This window comes from Crocodylus porosus, unplaced genomic scaffold (assembly GCF_001723895.1).
Source record: "Crocodylus porosus isolate Cpor-Errol unplaced genomic scaffold, CroPor_comp1, whole genome shotgun sequence".
Classification (NCBI taxonomy): domain Eukaryota; kingdom Metazoa; phylum Chordata; order Crocodylia; family Crocodylidae; genus Crocodylus; species Crocodylus porosus.
Genome location: NW_017728948.1, coordinates 51605014 through 51619353, shown reverse-complemented (window position 1 = coordinate 51619353; position 14340 = coordinate 51605014). Strand labels below are relative to the sequence as shown.

Genomic DNA, 14340 nt, shown 5'->3' with positions numbered 1-14340 from the left:
CATACATGACCTAACTTTTAAAGGGAGGAGTCCCAAAGCTTGACTCAGAAACACCATTTCCTGTAGCAGCTAGATCAGTGATTCTCAACCTAGTCACTTGTTTCTTGACTACTAAAAAATAATAGAACTATTGTTCTGTTGCAAAGAGCTTTGGAAAAACCACAACAGAGGTTAGAATAGAATAACACCCTGATTTGAGAATCACTGACCTAGATGCTTCATTTGAAGTCTCTCACAAGTACTGACTTGGCACAGCCCTATTTAATTTTCAGGTTCTGAATGGCACTCTGCCTTAGCTGATCTAACTGCAAATATTTTTTAAGTTATAATTAGAGGTATTACCAGTGTGTGGACAGCTAGTTTTATGTGATTTCCTAAAAGAGGTCTAATTATTTAATAAGTATTTTATTTATTTACTTATGGAAAAAAAATTTATTTCAGCTGATGTCCTGTGGTTTACTAGAAACATTGAAGTTCAATGTTCTAGAGCTCCAAGAACATCTGGATACCTATAATACCAAAAGAGAGGCAGCAGAGCAGGTAAGTCTCCTTTATTTTATCAGCTACTTTATGCTGTAGGTCAGGGGTTGGCAAAGTTTCGGGCAGTGCCAAAAACGCCCGCACCCTTGACTTGGAAGATGTTGGCATGCCAAGTGTGGACAGTGGGGGAGCTGCGAATGGCCTGATCCTTATTGTGGCAGCACAGCCTCAACCCCTTCCGTGCCATCCACCACAGGAAACGCATGCCAGGTGAAATGGCTTTGTGTGCCACACTGACAGCTGTTTGGGGTTGCCTACCCCTGCTGTAGGTCTGTTCGTTACACTTATTTTCACTCTTGCCATTTAACAGAAATGACTAAATTGACTGAATAGTCAAAGGGAAAAAAAATGTTTCTGAGATTTTTGGTGGTTTTTTCTCTTTATGGAAGTACTGGTTTTTTTGCCCCTCAGTTGAGATTAAAATAAAATGACATTTAAACATTATGATGATATAGTTTCTGTTCTTTAAGGTATATGTTAATGTCTAGACTTTTGCAAAGGGCACAGTGATTCAAGACTGAACTTTCAGCAAGCTGAGTGCTTGCTTTTGTGAACCAGTGATATCTAACTGACTCCTGAAATACACAAACTTCAGGAAATTAAAAAAAAAAGGCATCTCTTTCAGGAAATGAAAGAAAACATGGCTCTAGATTCACCCTTGCAGATATGAAGAGAGCTATAATTGGTACAAACCTGTGTAAGGATTGTTGCACTAGATGAGGATTTTACTGTGGAAAAGGAATGTGGTAACAGTGTAACTGAGGGGGTGGTGTGCAAAAAGAGCCACCACCATCAGCTCTGCAGCAGCCAGGGCTGCCCCATTCATCATGGCTGCCCTGGGTGCAGAGCTACCTTGCTACACCTCTAGACTTGATGCCTCCAGCATCACCTAAAAGGCCCACTGAGGGAAGGCATTTCGAAAAGGCTCCTGGGGTTCTACAGAAGCCTGTTGAAGAGAAGTACACTTTATGAGTTGGTTTCAAGTAAACATTGCTGAGAACCCGCAGACCCTGGCATATCCTCAGGCGTGAATTAGACTTGTTGGCTTTAAATTTGGTTTGGTTTGCTTTTCTGTTTGGAAACATAAATGGTATGAGGTTGCTGTTTTGATATTTCTCTGATAGATTCACATAAGGCATCAGTTTGAGTTGTAAGCATCAAGCTTTTGAGGCACGTGTAAAATGTAATCGGTTTTAATACCTCTTTGAAATATTTTATGAAATAGTGCTTGTGTTTTTACACATTTTTTATTGATGGAATCTCAAGTCATTCAGTTTCCAGAATAAAATACGTTTATACTTAATGGGACTTGATCAGTCTGAACTTGGGGAGAGACTTGGTCAGTTTGAACCTTACTTTTTAGGAGAATTATGTAAATTGTTGGTTTATATTTTTAAAGCTCTGTCAGTAATTTTAATAAGAGTTCTTGTCTCCTGTAAAATGTTAATAAAAGTCTTTCCAATTCAAGAAAAATTAATATACACAAGCAATAATGAAAATGACTAAATTCAGAAGGCCCAAGCTAGCTTTTTCTGGAGTCAACAAAGTCTGACACTGATTTTTTAGTTAGAGTTGGATCAGATTCAAAATGCTATTGCAGATGCACAAAGTAAAATAAAAGAGGTTTTTACCATCATCTTATTCAGTTACAGCAATATTAGGAATAATTTTCAACCATAGTAAGTAGTAAACTTTCATGGAGGTAAGTTTTAAATTGGCCTCATATCTTTCAAGCAAGGAAATGTAAGTGGGTTTATTGGAAAAGTTATACAAGCTAGCCCTTCTAGCTACAAACCAAAATTTTGACACAACTGAGAGCTGTAGGAAATGCAGATTTCAAGGTGATCACGCTCCTGAATAGTAATCTACCCCAGCACAAGTAATAGTTTGCTTTTAATCATTTCTTAAAATAAATAAGAACTGAAAAAATCAGAGAGAAAATATAAGTGGAGAGGGGAAAATGTGTTTATTTACCATTCTTTCTCCAGTAGATGCATTTTTAACTGCCTAGAAGCTATATGAAGCTCCTAAGCCACTGTTTGACCACTAGCAAGTTACAGTAATCTGAACAAGACCTAATACTCTTTAGTCTAAGAAGAAAGAAGTTGAAACTTAAATGAAATGTGTTGTATTTCCATTTTTAAAACTTAACAAATTCTAAATAGAATTAGATTATTAGGAGCACATACATATATGTAAATACCTGACAGTGACACTGACTATATATCCCGATTCAATTAAAATCTCATTTTTGGGATTCATACTGTATTTATATTACCATGGTATCTGAATGTCAACACATTATATAATTTCACATGCCATGTAAAATAACAGAAACATTTGAGGAAGTGCTGTTGTTCTTATTTGGCAGACAGAAGAGTAAGGCATAGGGGGTGAGGGGAGAACCCCATGGTGGGGGGGACTCTTTACTGGAAGCTGGAGTGCATTACTTTGATCCAGCTCTTTAGCTTAGATAGATTGGGTAGTTCAGCTGATTCAATCAGCTATTAGATAAAAGCACAAAAAAAGCACCACTGAAGTGCCCAGTTGATACAGATGTTGGGAAAGCTAGGTCCAACCAAAACAGTGCCTCTCCTGAGCATGTGCTGGGCTTAGCGTAGCAATGTGCTGAGTTTTTAAGTGTAGCATCATGTTTTGTTATAATTTTTTCCCCCCATATCTGCAACCAGCCAGGGAGGCTAAATAATTTGCCCAAGATTACACTGGAGATATGAGGCAGAACAAAGACCTTAACCCAGATGCATTTATACCATAAACTATGGCTGTACAAAATGGCATTGTTAGACTGTCTCTCTCCTAGAAATTGCACCTCATATATATTTTTAAAAATTCCTTATTGTAAGGTATTAATTTTAAATTTAATTGCTTTTCTGGCTATAAATACATGTTACATTTTCAAGTAGGCTTTTGAACTTTTGTTCTATTTTTCTTTGCAGAGATTAAAATAAATTCTCATGGGGTTGTCTGCATTTTGTTTTTGTATAAAGGAATCTGATGGATAGGAACTTTTGGCCTTTGTATAACATAGTAGGAGCACACAACATGTTTTCTCTAGTGATTCTGTCAAAAGACTGCCTGAGGACCTGTTACTGTTTTCAGCCTGTCCTTTACTTCAGTACTTGAGAATGATTAGGGCAGAACAAATGTTTCACTGGGTCAAAGGAATTGTTCTGAAACAACTGACAGCCTTGGGCAATTTTGATTTAATCACTTGCATCTAGAAAGGAAGAAAAAACACATTTTGATGATTAAGCTTTTGTTATTCTTAGTTGGTTTAAATTTTAATTTAGAAATGCTGGCTAATTTTCTACCAAAGCTTCGTTTGACTTTTTTTTTCTTTTACAACTTTACAAAAGTATTTTAAAATGTCTTGTATTTGCTCATTTTTCATTTTCTGAGCTTTGTATATTATACAATTCTAGTACAGTTCCTCAAAGGCTGAAGCCCATTGATATGGAAACATCCAGCACAAGAAAACTGAATGAAACAAATGAAATAGACATAGGATACAAAGCAGGAAGTGACTTTCTGCATCAAGTCCTGTTCCCTGATGATACAATGTAGTAATATCAGTCTGAAAGCCAGTTTAAAAACCTACTGAAACTTCACTCCTCTGGTTAGAAACAAATAGAAAAGGGGCAAACTAAATTGGTTGGCTATATTTTAATTGTATTTATCTGATAATACTGCATCTTCTGCATGGTGTATTATTTGTGTATTGGATTTCTGTGCTACCATTCCTCCCCCCCAAAAAAACAAAACAAAACAAAACAAAAAAAACAACCTCTAAACTTTTAGCACATGATTAACTTTTAAAAGCATAATCTCACTGGTAACTTTTCTTCAAAATCAGTCCTAAAAATGTGGATTGCACTTGACTTTCTAAATATGGTGTTTTGTATTAACCTCTCAAAGCAACATAAAGTTAAGGAGATAATGGAGTTATCTTTTACAAGGAATTTGCGCTTAGTGTAATTGAAATGGGGAAGGCAAATGGGTCTGTATGCCACCTATTTTGAAGCTAAATCAGCCCCTGGTGCAAGTCAGAGCATCCATAATGCTGTCTTGTGCAAGCAGAAACTCTAGTATTCCCATTTTTCGACCCATGTAAAACTGGATAGGTGACCTAAAACCAGCATATCTGGGGAAGATGCTTCTAGGTCAGAGAACCCACATGTATTCCCTAAGTAGAACAAAGAACCTTTGTATTGCTGAACCTGTGGTGTCTATGCTGCTTTCCTCCCAAGCCTAGGACAGCCACCAAGAAACAAACTTCACTCACTCCTGTTTGTACAGACCTCAGGCAAAGTAAGATAGGTCTGAAGGTCCTGAGCACTTACCCCAGCACTGCCCTTTGGCTCTTTGTCTAGGACCCCTCTAACTATATTCTCTACTTAACTGTTGGGTTTGGATGTACGTGGAGCAAAAGCAAATGAGCAGTGCTTGATTATTAGCATCTGTCCTGGGCTGAGCAGGAATGAGGCAGTATATAAATGCATTGTGAATTAGTGGCTGTTCTGTATCAAATCTTTCACTGTATTCATATTTATATTGGGGGGACACTGACTCAAAGAAATAGAAATAACAGAAAACAGCACGGTGTGTCATGGAAAACTTAAAGAGCTCAAAAAAACTTTTTTCCAAATTGTTTTTCTCTTTAAAATAAAAAAAATGGCAAAACAAGGCCAGGTGTGAGAGGTTAATATCAGGTTCCTAGTTTCTGATGTTATTTGCTGTGATGCAGACTTCCGTTATTATTGATGGGTGCTGTCAGATGCAAAGAAAGACAAGATTTTAGAAGTACATTGGTATCCATGTATCACTAATTGAAACTGACACCACAGTGTTTAGAGAATTCCACTTCTCCTCCTGATAAGCACACAGGCCAAGTTAATTCACTAAATAGCCTTTATTAAATTGAGCAGATGGGAAATCACATTTTTATTTTACCTTTCTGGCATCAGTCAAAGGTTAGGAAAAGGTCACTTGAGATTTCCAGTGAGACTTATGATAGAAAGCACACATTAAACTAAATTATACTTCCTTGGATATGTAGATTCTGTTCTGTGTTTCAGAGGATAATTTGCAGTTTAACATAGTTCATTACTATTCTGGTCACTCTCTGTTCTCTTCTGTTTACTTTCTTTTACAATAGGACCCCAAATGTACAGTGTAGATAAGTCCCTCATGTTTGTATTGTATATTTTATAGTAACCCTTTTGATGTATAGAACAGGCATAACTAATCTATTGAAATCAATAAAGCACCTTTATTATATTCTACTTGTACAAATAATGTAATTCTCCTAATCTTACTAAAATAGTTCTCAAAGATACAAAAGTTCCAGCCTTTTATGATTCTGGTTCAGCAATTTGTTAGAAATGCTGTTGGGATGCTTGCGTACCTCTTAAGTCATTAAAGGAATTGGGAAATAATATTGTAATGGATTTTTCTGGAACAGAGTAGAAGAAAAAATACTGTATCATATTTAAGTAAAAGGATTTCCTCTTTCCTCGACCATTTTGCCTCCCAACCTTACTTCCCAAATGTAACTGTAGCTTAACATTGAACATATCAAGTAGTCCTGCTCTGGAATATTGAAAATTGTATGAAAAGTTCAATGGAGGGAACTAATTGCTACAAAACATAACAAAGTAGAATTTGTTGGGAAGGATGGTCCTGGTAAGAAATGAAGTACCAGGTATCAGGTATCTGAAAGGAGTTTCAACTAGTATTAAACAAGATGTGACTAAGACTATACAAATATATTAATTACGTTATTTCATTAAAAATTATCTGGGGACATGGAAGATCTTTATTGCAATACAGATCTTTGGAACTTTTCTCATGTATTTTGGTTTACTTGGTCTTTCAAGGTTAATTTTGCTTATGTTTATTTTGTAGTGGCTAGATGACTGCAAAAGGACATTTGGTACTGATGATGGCATTCATGGAACAAACACAGATGCTCAGGTAGGTGATTGTCAGGTCTGAGTCCTTTAATATTGCATATTAAAATGAAAAAATATACAGCACAAAAACCTCTTTGATATTCGCAGAGAAACCAGAGAAGCTTTTGCAGAGCTTTTCATTTCAGTTATAAGACTATCTTTTGGAAACTTAGATTCTTATAAAATATTGGCCTAATAATAAAGGGTTCCCTTTTATTAAAGTGAGCAACAAGTCTTGGGTTCTAAAAGCTTAATAACACAAGTAGATAAGCAGACTCGATACCATCTGAGTGCCAAAGTAAATCTGTCTTTTATGCAGCTGTTTCTAGAAGAAAAGGGATTAGTATTCTGCTTCTGTACTCAGATAAACAGTCTGGCAAAAGAGCTGCCCAAAATCTAATATAATTAGAAGTATATAAATACATATGACCTTTCTAGAATAATGTGTTTGGAAGGCTCAAAGAGAGCCGAGGTAGCACTATGGCAGAAACCTCATCAAACTTTTTGGAAATTACTGTCCAATTGGAAACCCACCATCATTTTCAGTTGACTCTCTTTGAGTTGTTTATCTGAAAAAAATGTGTATGAATACATTGTAGAAGGATCACCTCTGCCTTTGATGCTACTCTCAGTTGTAATGTATGAAGTACTCAACTACTTAGGAAAATCTTTGTTCCTTTAAACAACATACGCTGTATTGTTACTAAATATGCTGTAGAAAGAAAAAAAATCTATGGATTTATGTTGTATTGTTAGTATTCAGTATAAAGACACTTAATGCCTTCTAGGATCCTATAACAAAAATGATAAAAGATGCAACTATACATCACTAATAGCACCTGTATTGGAGCTGCTTAAAATCATGTTTTCATAGGGAGATTCAGCAGAACAGTTTTTTATTTTTGTTTTTAAAGAAGCAAATGCTGTCTGGGCTCTTTTAGATTATAATGAATACATATATAAAAGGGTTAAAGCTTTTCCCTACCTGTTCATGTGCAATACACATAACTTAGTATCTTAAAAAGTGAGTGTGAATAGAGAAGCTGTCTTTCTAACAACTGAAGTAAAATGCTTTTTGCATATATGAGGACACTGAATACCAAGAATCATTATAGGTGTTTTCTGAATCCAAGTTAAGGATAAACGTGGAGAGAGGGCAACGATTTTCTTCCTTTTTATTCAATCCTTTTTAGTCCATCCAGTTTTAAAATAAAATCTATCTTATGGTTCAGTTAGTGGTAATATTTTTGTTCCTCCAAAATAATAAAAACTAAGAACAATTAAATCCTACTTTCAGTATTTAAGTCTGCTTCGTACGCAATGATCAGACTAGAAAGGAATCATCAATTTTTTTGCTAGCTTGTTTAGCCTTTAAAAAAAAAAAAAGGGGGTCTGTCTTTAAAAAAAAAAAACACAAATACGCTATTACAGATATTTTTGTTTCTTAATTTGTTTAAAACAAAAATAGTGAGACACCTTGTTATTGTTATTATACAGCTGCTTTATTTTGGAAAACACCATTTTAAATGGCCCATGCATTAGGAAAATAGCTATAAAGTGCATATTCATAAGGGTTTCTATTATACACACAAATAATTATTTTAATGTGTATTAAACTTATTTGCACAGATTTAATGTCGTTTTGCAAGTGTTCTGTTTAAAATAAACATTTACTTGCACAGTATTTCCCCCTCCACAACATAATCTGTATAATGTAAGAATAATATTTATGTATTGCCTTCTGTCTTCAAAATGCTTTATAAGCATCAAGTAATTCTCCCAACATACCCTGGAAGAAAGTAAGTATTACAATTCCATCTTGCTAAAGAAACAAAAATGGGAGAGCCAAATACAATCCTTCCTTGAATCCAATGCACTTCACAAGTTATTGACAGGACAGAGGTTTTTCTTTTTACATAAATTAATACTGATTTGAAGGAGCCATTGTGGATTATTGAAAATAAGGGGACTGACTTGGAAATCCTTATAAGTAGAATGAAATCTTGATAGACAAAGTAACCAACTTTTATGTACAGAATATAAAGTGCTTTTCTAATTGTAAAAAATGTTGCTTCTTTAATAGATATGCTTAGTTTACTAATATAGATAAGATTTTCCTGCTAATTTTTAGCTCTGCAGTCAAGATGGGTAGTAGGCAATGAGCTAAATTAAGTTTGGGCTCCTGCATCACCAATAGAATTGTAATTAAATTTAGTTACAGGATCTTTACTGTTAGTGCAGATGTGTGAGCCAGCAAAAATTATCTGCATTGTTTGATTCCAGGCTGAGCTGCAGGACTGGCAATTTAAAAAAAATCACATTGCTGTCTGTAAACTCAGCAAATGTAATATGCAATTTTTCATTGGATTTGAAAAACATGCAGTCTTATTAAAAGTGGTTTTTTTTAAAGTAAACATGAAACCAACAGTGCATTATTTCAGTAAAATTTCATCTGAATTTTCAGAAAACGGTCCATCCTTTCAAAAATCCATGACATCTTTTTCTTGTATCTTTGCCTTTTAATAGTAATAACAGATCCTGCTTGGCATGTGCTGAGACTTAATTGTCTGAAGTTAATGACATTAACTCTTCTTTGCAGATTACTAAAGGCTTAGTCCTATGCTCAATAAAGTCAGTGCTAAAACTCCCATTGACTTTGGTAGTTCAGGACCTGAGATTAGTCTCCTGGAAATACACTCTGTTTCTCTAGTTACTTTTTATATGCTGAACTGTTACATGATGGTCGGTATCAACTACAGAATAATTCGCATGTATACGTTCTGTAATTATGGTCTTAATAATAAGATATAACTGCTTTTGTCTGGTGGCATACTCTGATTGTGCCATCTCATATAAGCTTCTAATTTTTTAATGTTAAGTGCCACCAATACGGTCAGCACTGTACAAACAAGTAAAACCAGGCATTATCTCAAGGAATTTAGTTTCTAAAAGGCTTTTCTGACTCTCTGTACTCCCTGCTCCCCACCAACCGTTCTTCTTCTAAAATATCGTATGCAAAATCCGAGAGAAAAATTTTACACTGAAGTATTTTGAAGGTGCTAGATACACATTCAAAGACAAGGATTTCCTGAGTAGACTCAAAATCTAAATCAATGGAATCCCCTAAATTAATGAGAACTCCCTCAACTTCACATTGAAAAGTATGAATTCAGGAAAAGGCAGTTGTCAGATATTTATATCAACTTGCCTTTGTTTTGAAGTTTATTTAAATATGTATATATCTATGCCTCAGGCCCTTTCTCTAGTGTGGGTTGAGGGAGGGTTGTTAACTTGAACTGTATTTTTTGCTAATGCTGTAGGAAAGCAGGGTGAAAGTTACCTTTTGTCAGCTATATGAATGAGTGCCTAATAATTCTACTTTGAATTCAGCTTAATATTTTGCCTGTGCAGGTTGCAAGTACACATTACATTATTTACTCTGGAGTCATTTACCTCAGATTTTGCTCTACTGTAAGGAGCAGACATGATCTCTCAATCCGACTGCCTTAAATAGGCACCATTATAGCTCCTGGTAGGGGCAGAACTGGTTTGCACTGAACAAACAAATGCTTCAAAGCAAAATCAATGATGGTAGTGGATGCATGAAATGTATACTGTAATAACGTTCTCTGGTGTAAATTTATTCTGACTTTCTCAGAAATAACTTCATGCTGGTGGAGAACAACAGTTTCTGCAGAGTAAATGCTGTGCATTGTGTCCTCCCTAACTTTTGCTCCAGGGGAAAAATTGAGTACACTCTAGAGTAATTGTGTTGTGTTTCCACATTGTCAGAGTACTTTTTGAGAATGGTAGATGTCTGTTTTCCTCCAGTTTACCTGGGACATCTATTACCTAATCAAAATTACTTCCTATACTAATTCTTGATCTTTTTCTTCCTTTGTATTTTTGTGACCTGCTCACCTTGTTGCTTAGCAAATGGAAGTTCTAGCAGTAAGTGATGGTTCTTGCTTTATCAAATATTTAATCATGCTAGTCAACAAATTGGTCTTCATTTGTCCCTTGTCCATTTGTGACATAGCAGTGTCTTGTCATAGACTATTCTAAAAGTGCTTCAATTTTGTATACTCCTAACCTGTAAACTGTTGGTTCTTTGTACATGATAGGATGCTGTAGTAATACAAGTTAATAGCAGATGACCCTATTAGCTTTTTTGTCTAAATCTAAAGCAATATTAACATTGCCTCCTCTTTGACTAGTGCGTTAAATACATAATAATAAAATAAAACAATGTCGCCGCTTCATTCCAATAAGAATATCTATGTCTTAAAATCATAAGTAGCTATCATAACGGAAACACTATTCTTAACAGAATTATATTAGTTTCCTCTTCTTCTATCATGAAATTACATTCGAAGCACCAAGGTATATGATGTGGTAAGAGGGAAAAGATTCTAGGCTCATCAGCCCAATTGTTTGTTTTGGCGTCAGGCTAGAGTTTAAACTGACAGGACCCAAAATAAATAAAAATAACTTCTTTGGGCTGGAGCATAACATTCTTTTCAAATGTCATTTGAATTACTTTTTATTTTCTTGTTGGAAATGATTGTTCTTAAAAGTTATACCTTTAACCTGCAACATATATACTACTTTATTTCTAATTACAAATCTAGTCCTGAATGCAGCTTTCATCTGCCTCTCATCAGCTTCTTAATACATTTAGCTTGTAAATCTTCTAGACGTTTTTGCCCCTGCAGTAAGCAAATAACTATTTTAATATTGCAAATTCTATGCTGAACAAGCTGCCTACAATTTATTGCCTGTATCTCATGTAGTAGGTTAAGAACCCCTCAGTTTAAAATAATGTTGCTTTTTACACTTACAGGAGCTGGAGTTATGCCGGAGGTTATACAAGTTGCATTTCCAGTTGCTGCTTCTCTTCCAAGCCTATTGCAAACTTATCAATCAAGTGAACACAATCCAAAAAGAGGCAGAGGTAAAGAAAATTGCACTGTTTAGCTATCTGATGTTCTAAAATGACATCCCTTTAAAAATATGTAGTTTAATAATGTTTTTAAGCAGTGGGACATGCTTTTTGAAAACAGAGGTGTGTAACAAGCTGATTTGCAGCCAAGAGACAAAAGGTTTAATTTAGAACTTGTAATTATTTTTTTAGTCATTTTAGTATGTCTTTGTTGATTCTTGTACCACTTAGTCTTTTCACTGCACAGGAACTCAGGGAATCAAATGATCATAAGACTCAAGGATTTAAAATATTTCAGCGGCACTGTTGGTGTAATCTAATTAAACTGTAAATGAGGTACTTCAGTGCCAATCAAGAAAGTTTTGTTAAAAAGCCCCTTATTGCCACCCCCTGTGTTTTCAAATATGTACAGGGTTATATAATCAGTTTTCAGTGAATGTTACAAATAATATCAGCCATCAGCATAACACAATTCAGCCTTAGGACTATATACTATCAATATAGGCTACCTTTTATCTCCAGAAACTGATAATATGCCCTCAACACAACTACATGTAAGGCAAGCATCTCAAGTTGGAGATTTAAAAAAAAAAAATCAAAATTAGTTGCATGTTTTTTTAAATAGCCACTGTTTTTCATAAGGAGATGAATCCATGACACGGATGGGCACCCCGAGGGTGGCCCCCCTTTTCCCCCCCCAGGCACCTCGGTCACCTCAGTGACTGCCACCCAGACAGAGCCCCTGGCTCTTGCCTGCGTGGGCTGCCTGTCCCTTTTTCAGGCTCTGGGGCCCAGGAGCATGTCCACCTCCCTGTGTGGGGTCTGCTCCCTTTTGGGGTCTCTGGTGCGCTAGCTGGAGGAGCTCCAGGCCACAGTCCAGAGACTGTGCGCCATCAGGGACTGTGAGCAGGAGATTGATTCCTACTGCCAGGCCCTTCTCCCCCGGGAGCCAGAGGGTAGACCACCATCTCCCTCCAGGACAAAGGACTCGAGGACCTCCCACTCTGTCCAGTCAGGGACATGGACCAAAGTGGTCAAGGGCCCTAAGGCCCGCCACACCAAGACCCCTGCCCTGCCGGAGCTTAGCAACAGGTACACACCTCTTGCTGCTCCAGCAGAGCCTGCTGAGTTGCCAGCTCCCACAGGCAGCGCAGGCTGAACTGCAGCTACCGTCCCCACTCTCCCCAAGACAAAAACGTAAGGTGTTTGTTGTGGGAGACTCCATCCTAAGGGAGACTGAGGGGGTGATCTGCCCCAACCCCTTAGTCCGGGAAGTCTGCTGCTTCCCAGGGGCCCGCTTCTGGGACATTGCGGAGAAGATCCCAAAGTTCCTCCAGCCCACAGACCACTATCCCATGCTCCTTATTCATGTGGGCACCAATGACACTGCTCAGAGCACTCCCAGCTGGGTCATAAGGCGCTACAGGGATTTGGGAGCGGGACTAAAAGGGTTGGGGGCATAGGTGGTGTTCTCGTCGATTCTCCCAGTCACGGGCTGAGGAAGGAGAGGAGGATCCACGTAGTCAACCAAAGACTGCGGCGCTGGTGTCATCAGGAAAGCTTTGGCTTCCATGACCACAGCTCACTCTTTGGCGAGAGAGGCAGCGAACTGCTAGGAAAAGATGGCCTCCACTTCTCTCCCCTGGGGAGGAGGCTCTTCTCAGCCAGACTGGCTCACCTGCTCCACTGGGCTTTAAACTAAGCTCGATGGGGGACGGGGATTACCGTCACTGCTGGCCTGCTGAGCAACCCTTGCAAAGCCAGCAGGCCAAGGCACTTAAGGGAGCCTACCCTTGCCCCAGCCCTGGTATAATCTGTGGGCATGGCAAGAGCCCCCAAGGGGACACTTGCCTGCCTATACACTAATGCCAGGAGCCTGGGCAACAAGCAGGACGAGCTCGTCCTCCTACTCAATGCAAAGAATTATGATGTCATAGAGATAATGGAGACCTGGTGGGACTCCACACATGACCAGACCTCGGATATTGATGGCTATACCCTGTACAGGAGGGATCGCGTAGATAAAAGGGACGGGGGTGTAGCTGTCTATGTTAAGGAAAGCTACATGTCCCTGCAAGCTGATATAGGCGACCAGGGTGGATGACTGGAGACCCTCTGGGTTAAAATCCATGGGGAACATGGCACAGGGGACACAATGGTGGGAGTCTACTACAGACCTCCCACCCAAAGTCCTGAGCTTGACCAGGAGTTCACCCGGGAACTGACTGAGGCCGCATGCTCCAGGACCATGGTTGTCATGGGTGACTTCAATTAGCCGGACATATTGTGGGAGGACCACTCAGCAGAATCCGAGGAGTCGCAAAGCTTTCTCTCGTGCATGGATGACCTCTACGTGACTCAAGAAATCTATGGGCCAACGAGAGGCAAAGTGCAGCTCGACCTGGTACTGGCTACAGGGGACGACCTCATCGGTGACCTAGTGATCGATGGGAAGTTGGGTGACAGCAACCATGAGCTGATCACCTTCACCATCGGCCGTAAAGCTGGCAAGTCAGTCAGCAGCACGGAAGTCCTTGACTTCAGGAAAGCCGACTTTTACGAGTTCAGGAGGCTTGTCAGTCAGGACCTAAGGGAGCATGACCCCAGGGAGAGGGGAGTTCAGGAAGAGTGGTTGCTCCTCAAGGGAGCGATCCTTAATGCACAAGCTAAGTCTATTCCATCTCAGAGGAAAGGCAGCAAGAGGGCACAGCAGCCCCCCTGGCTCTCCAGCGACCTAGCAGACCTCCTAAGGCTAAAAAGAAAGGCCTACAAAGGATGGAGGATGGAATTCACCTCCAAGGAGGATTATTTTGCACTGGTCCGGTCATTCAGGGAGCAAACCAGGAAAGCCAAGGCTGCAACTGAACTCCAAATATCTTTGAGCAT

At 38.4% G+C, this 14340-nt stretch overlaps 1 protein-coding gene across 5 annotated transcripts in view; it reads left to right on the top strand.

The window, feature by feature from the left end:
* Window positions 1-14340, top strand: part of FRYL (FRY like transcription coactivator) — a 311142-nt gene that overhangs the window by 291106 nt on the left and 5696 nt on the right. For 4 of the 5 annotated variants that reach the window (XM_019552760.1, XM_019552761.1, XM_019552762.1 and 1 more), the window contains 4 exons: window positions 442-540; window positions 6466-6534; window positions 10446-10463; window positions 11356-11466. In XM_019552760.1, coding sequence (XP_019408305.1) covers window positions 442-540; window positions 6466-6534; window positions 10446-10463; window positions 11356-11466 — 297 coding nt within the window. The remainder of the gene's footprint in view (window positions 1-441; window positions 541-6465; window positions 6535-10445; window positions 10464-11355; window positions 11467-14340) is intronic. The other variant, XM_019552759.1, reaches the window with a different exon arrangement.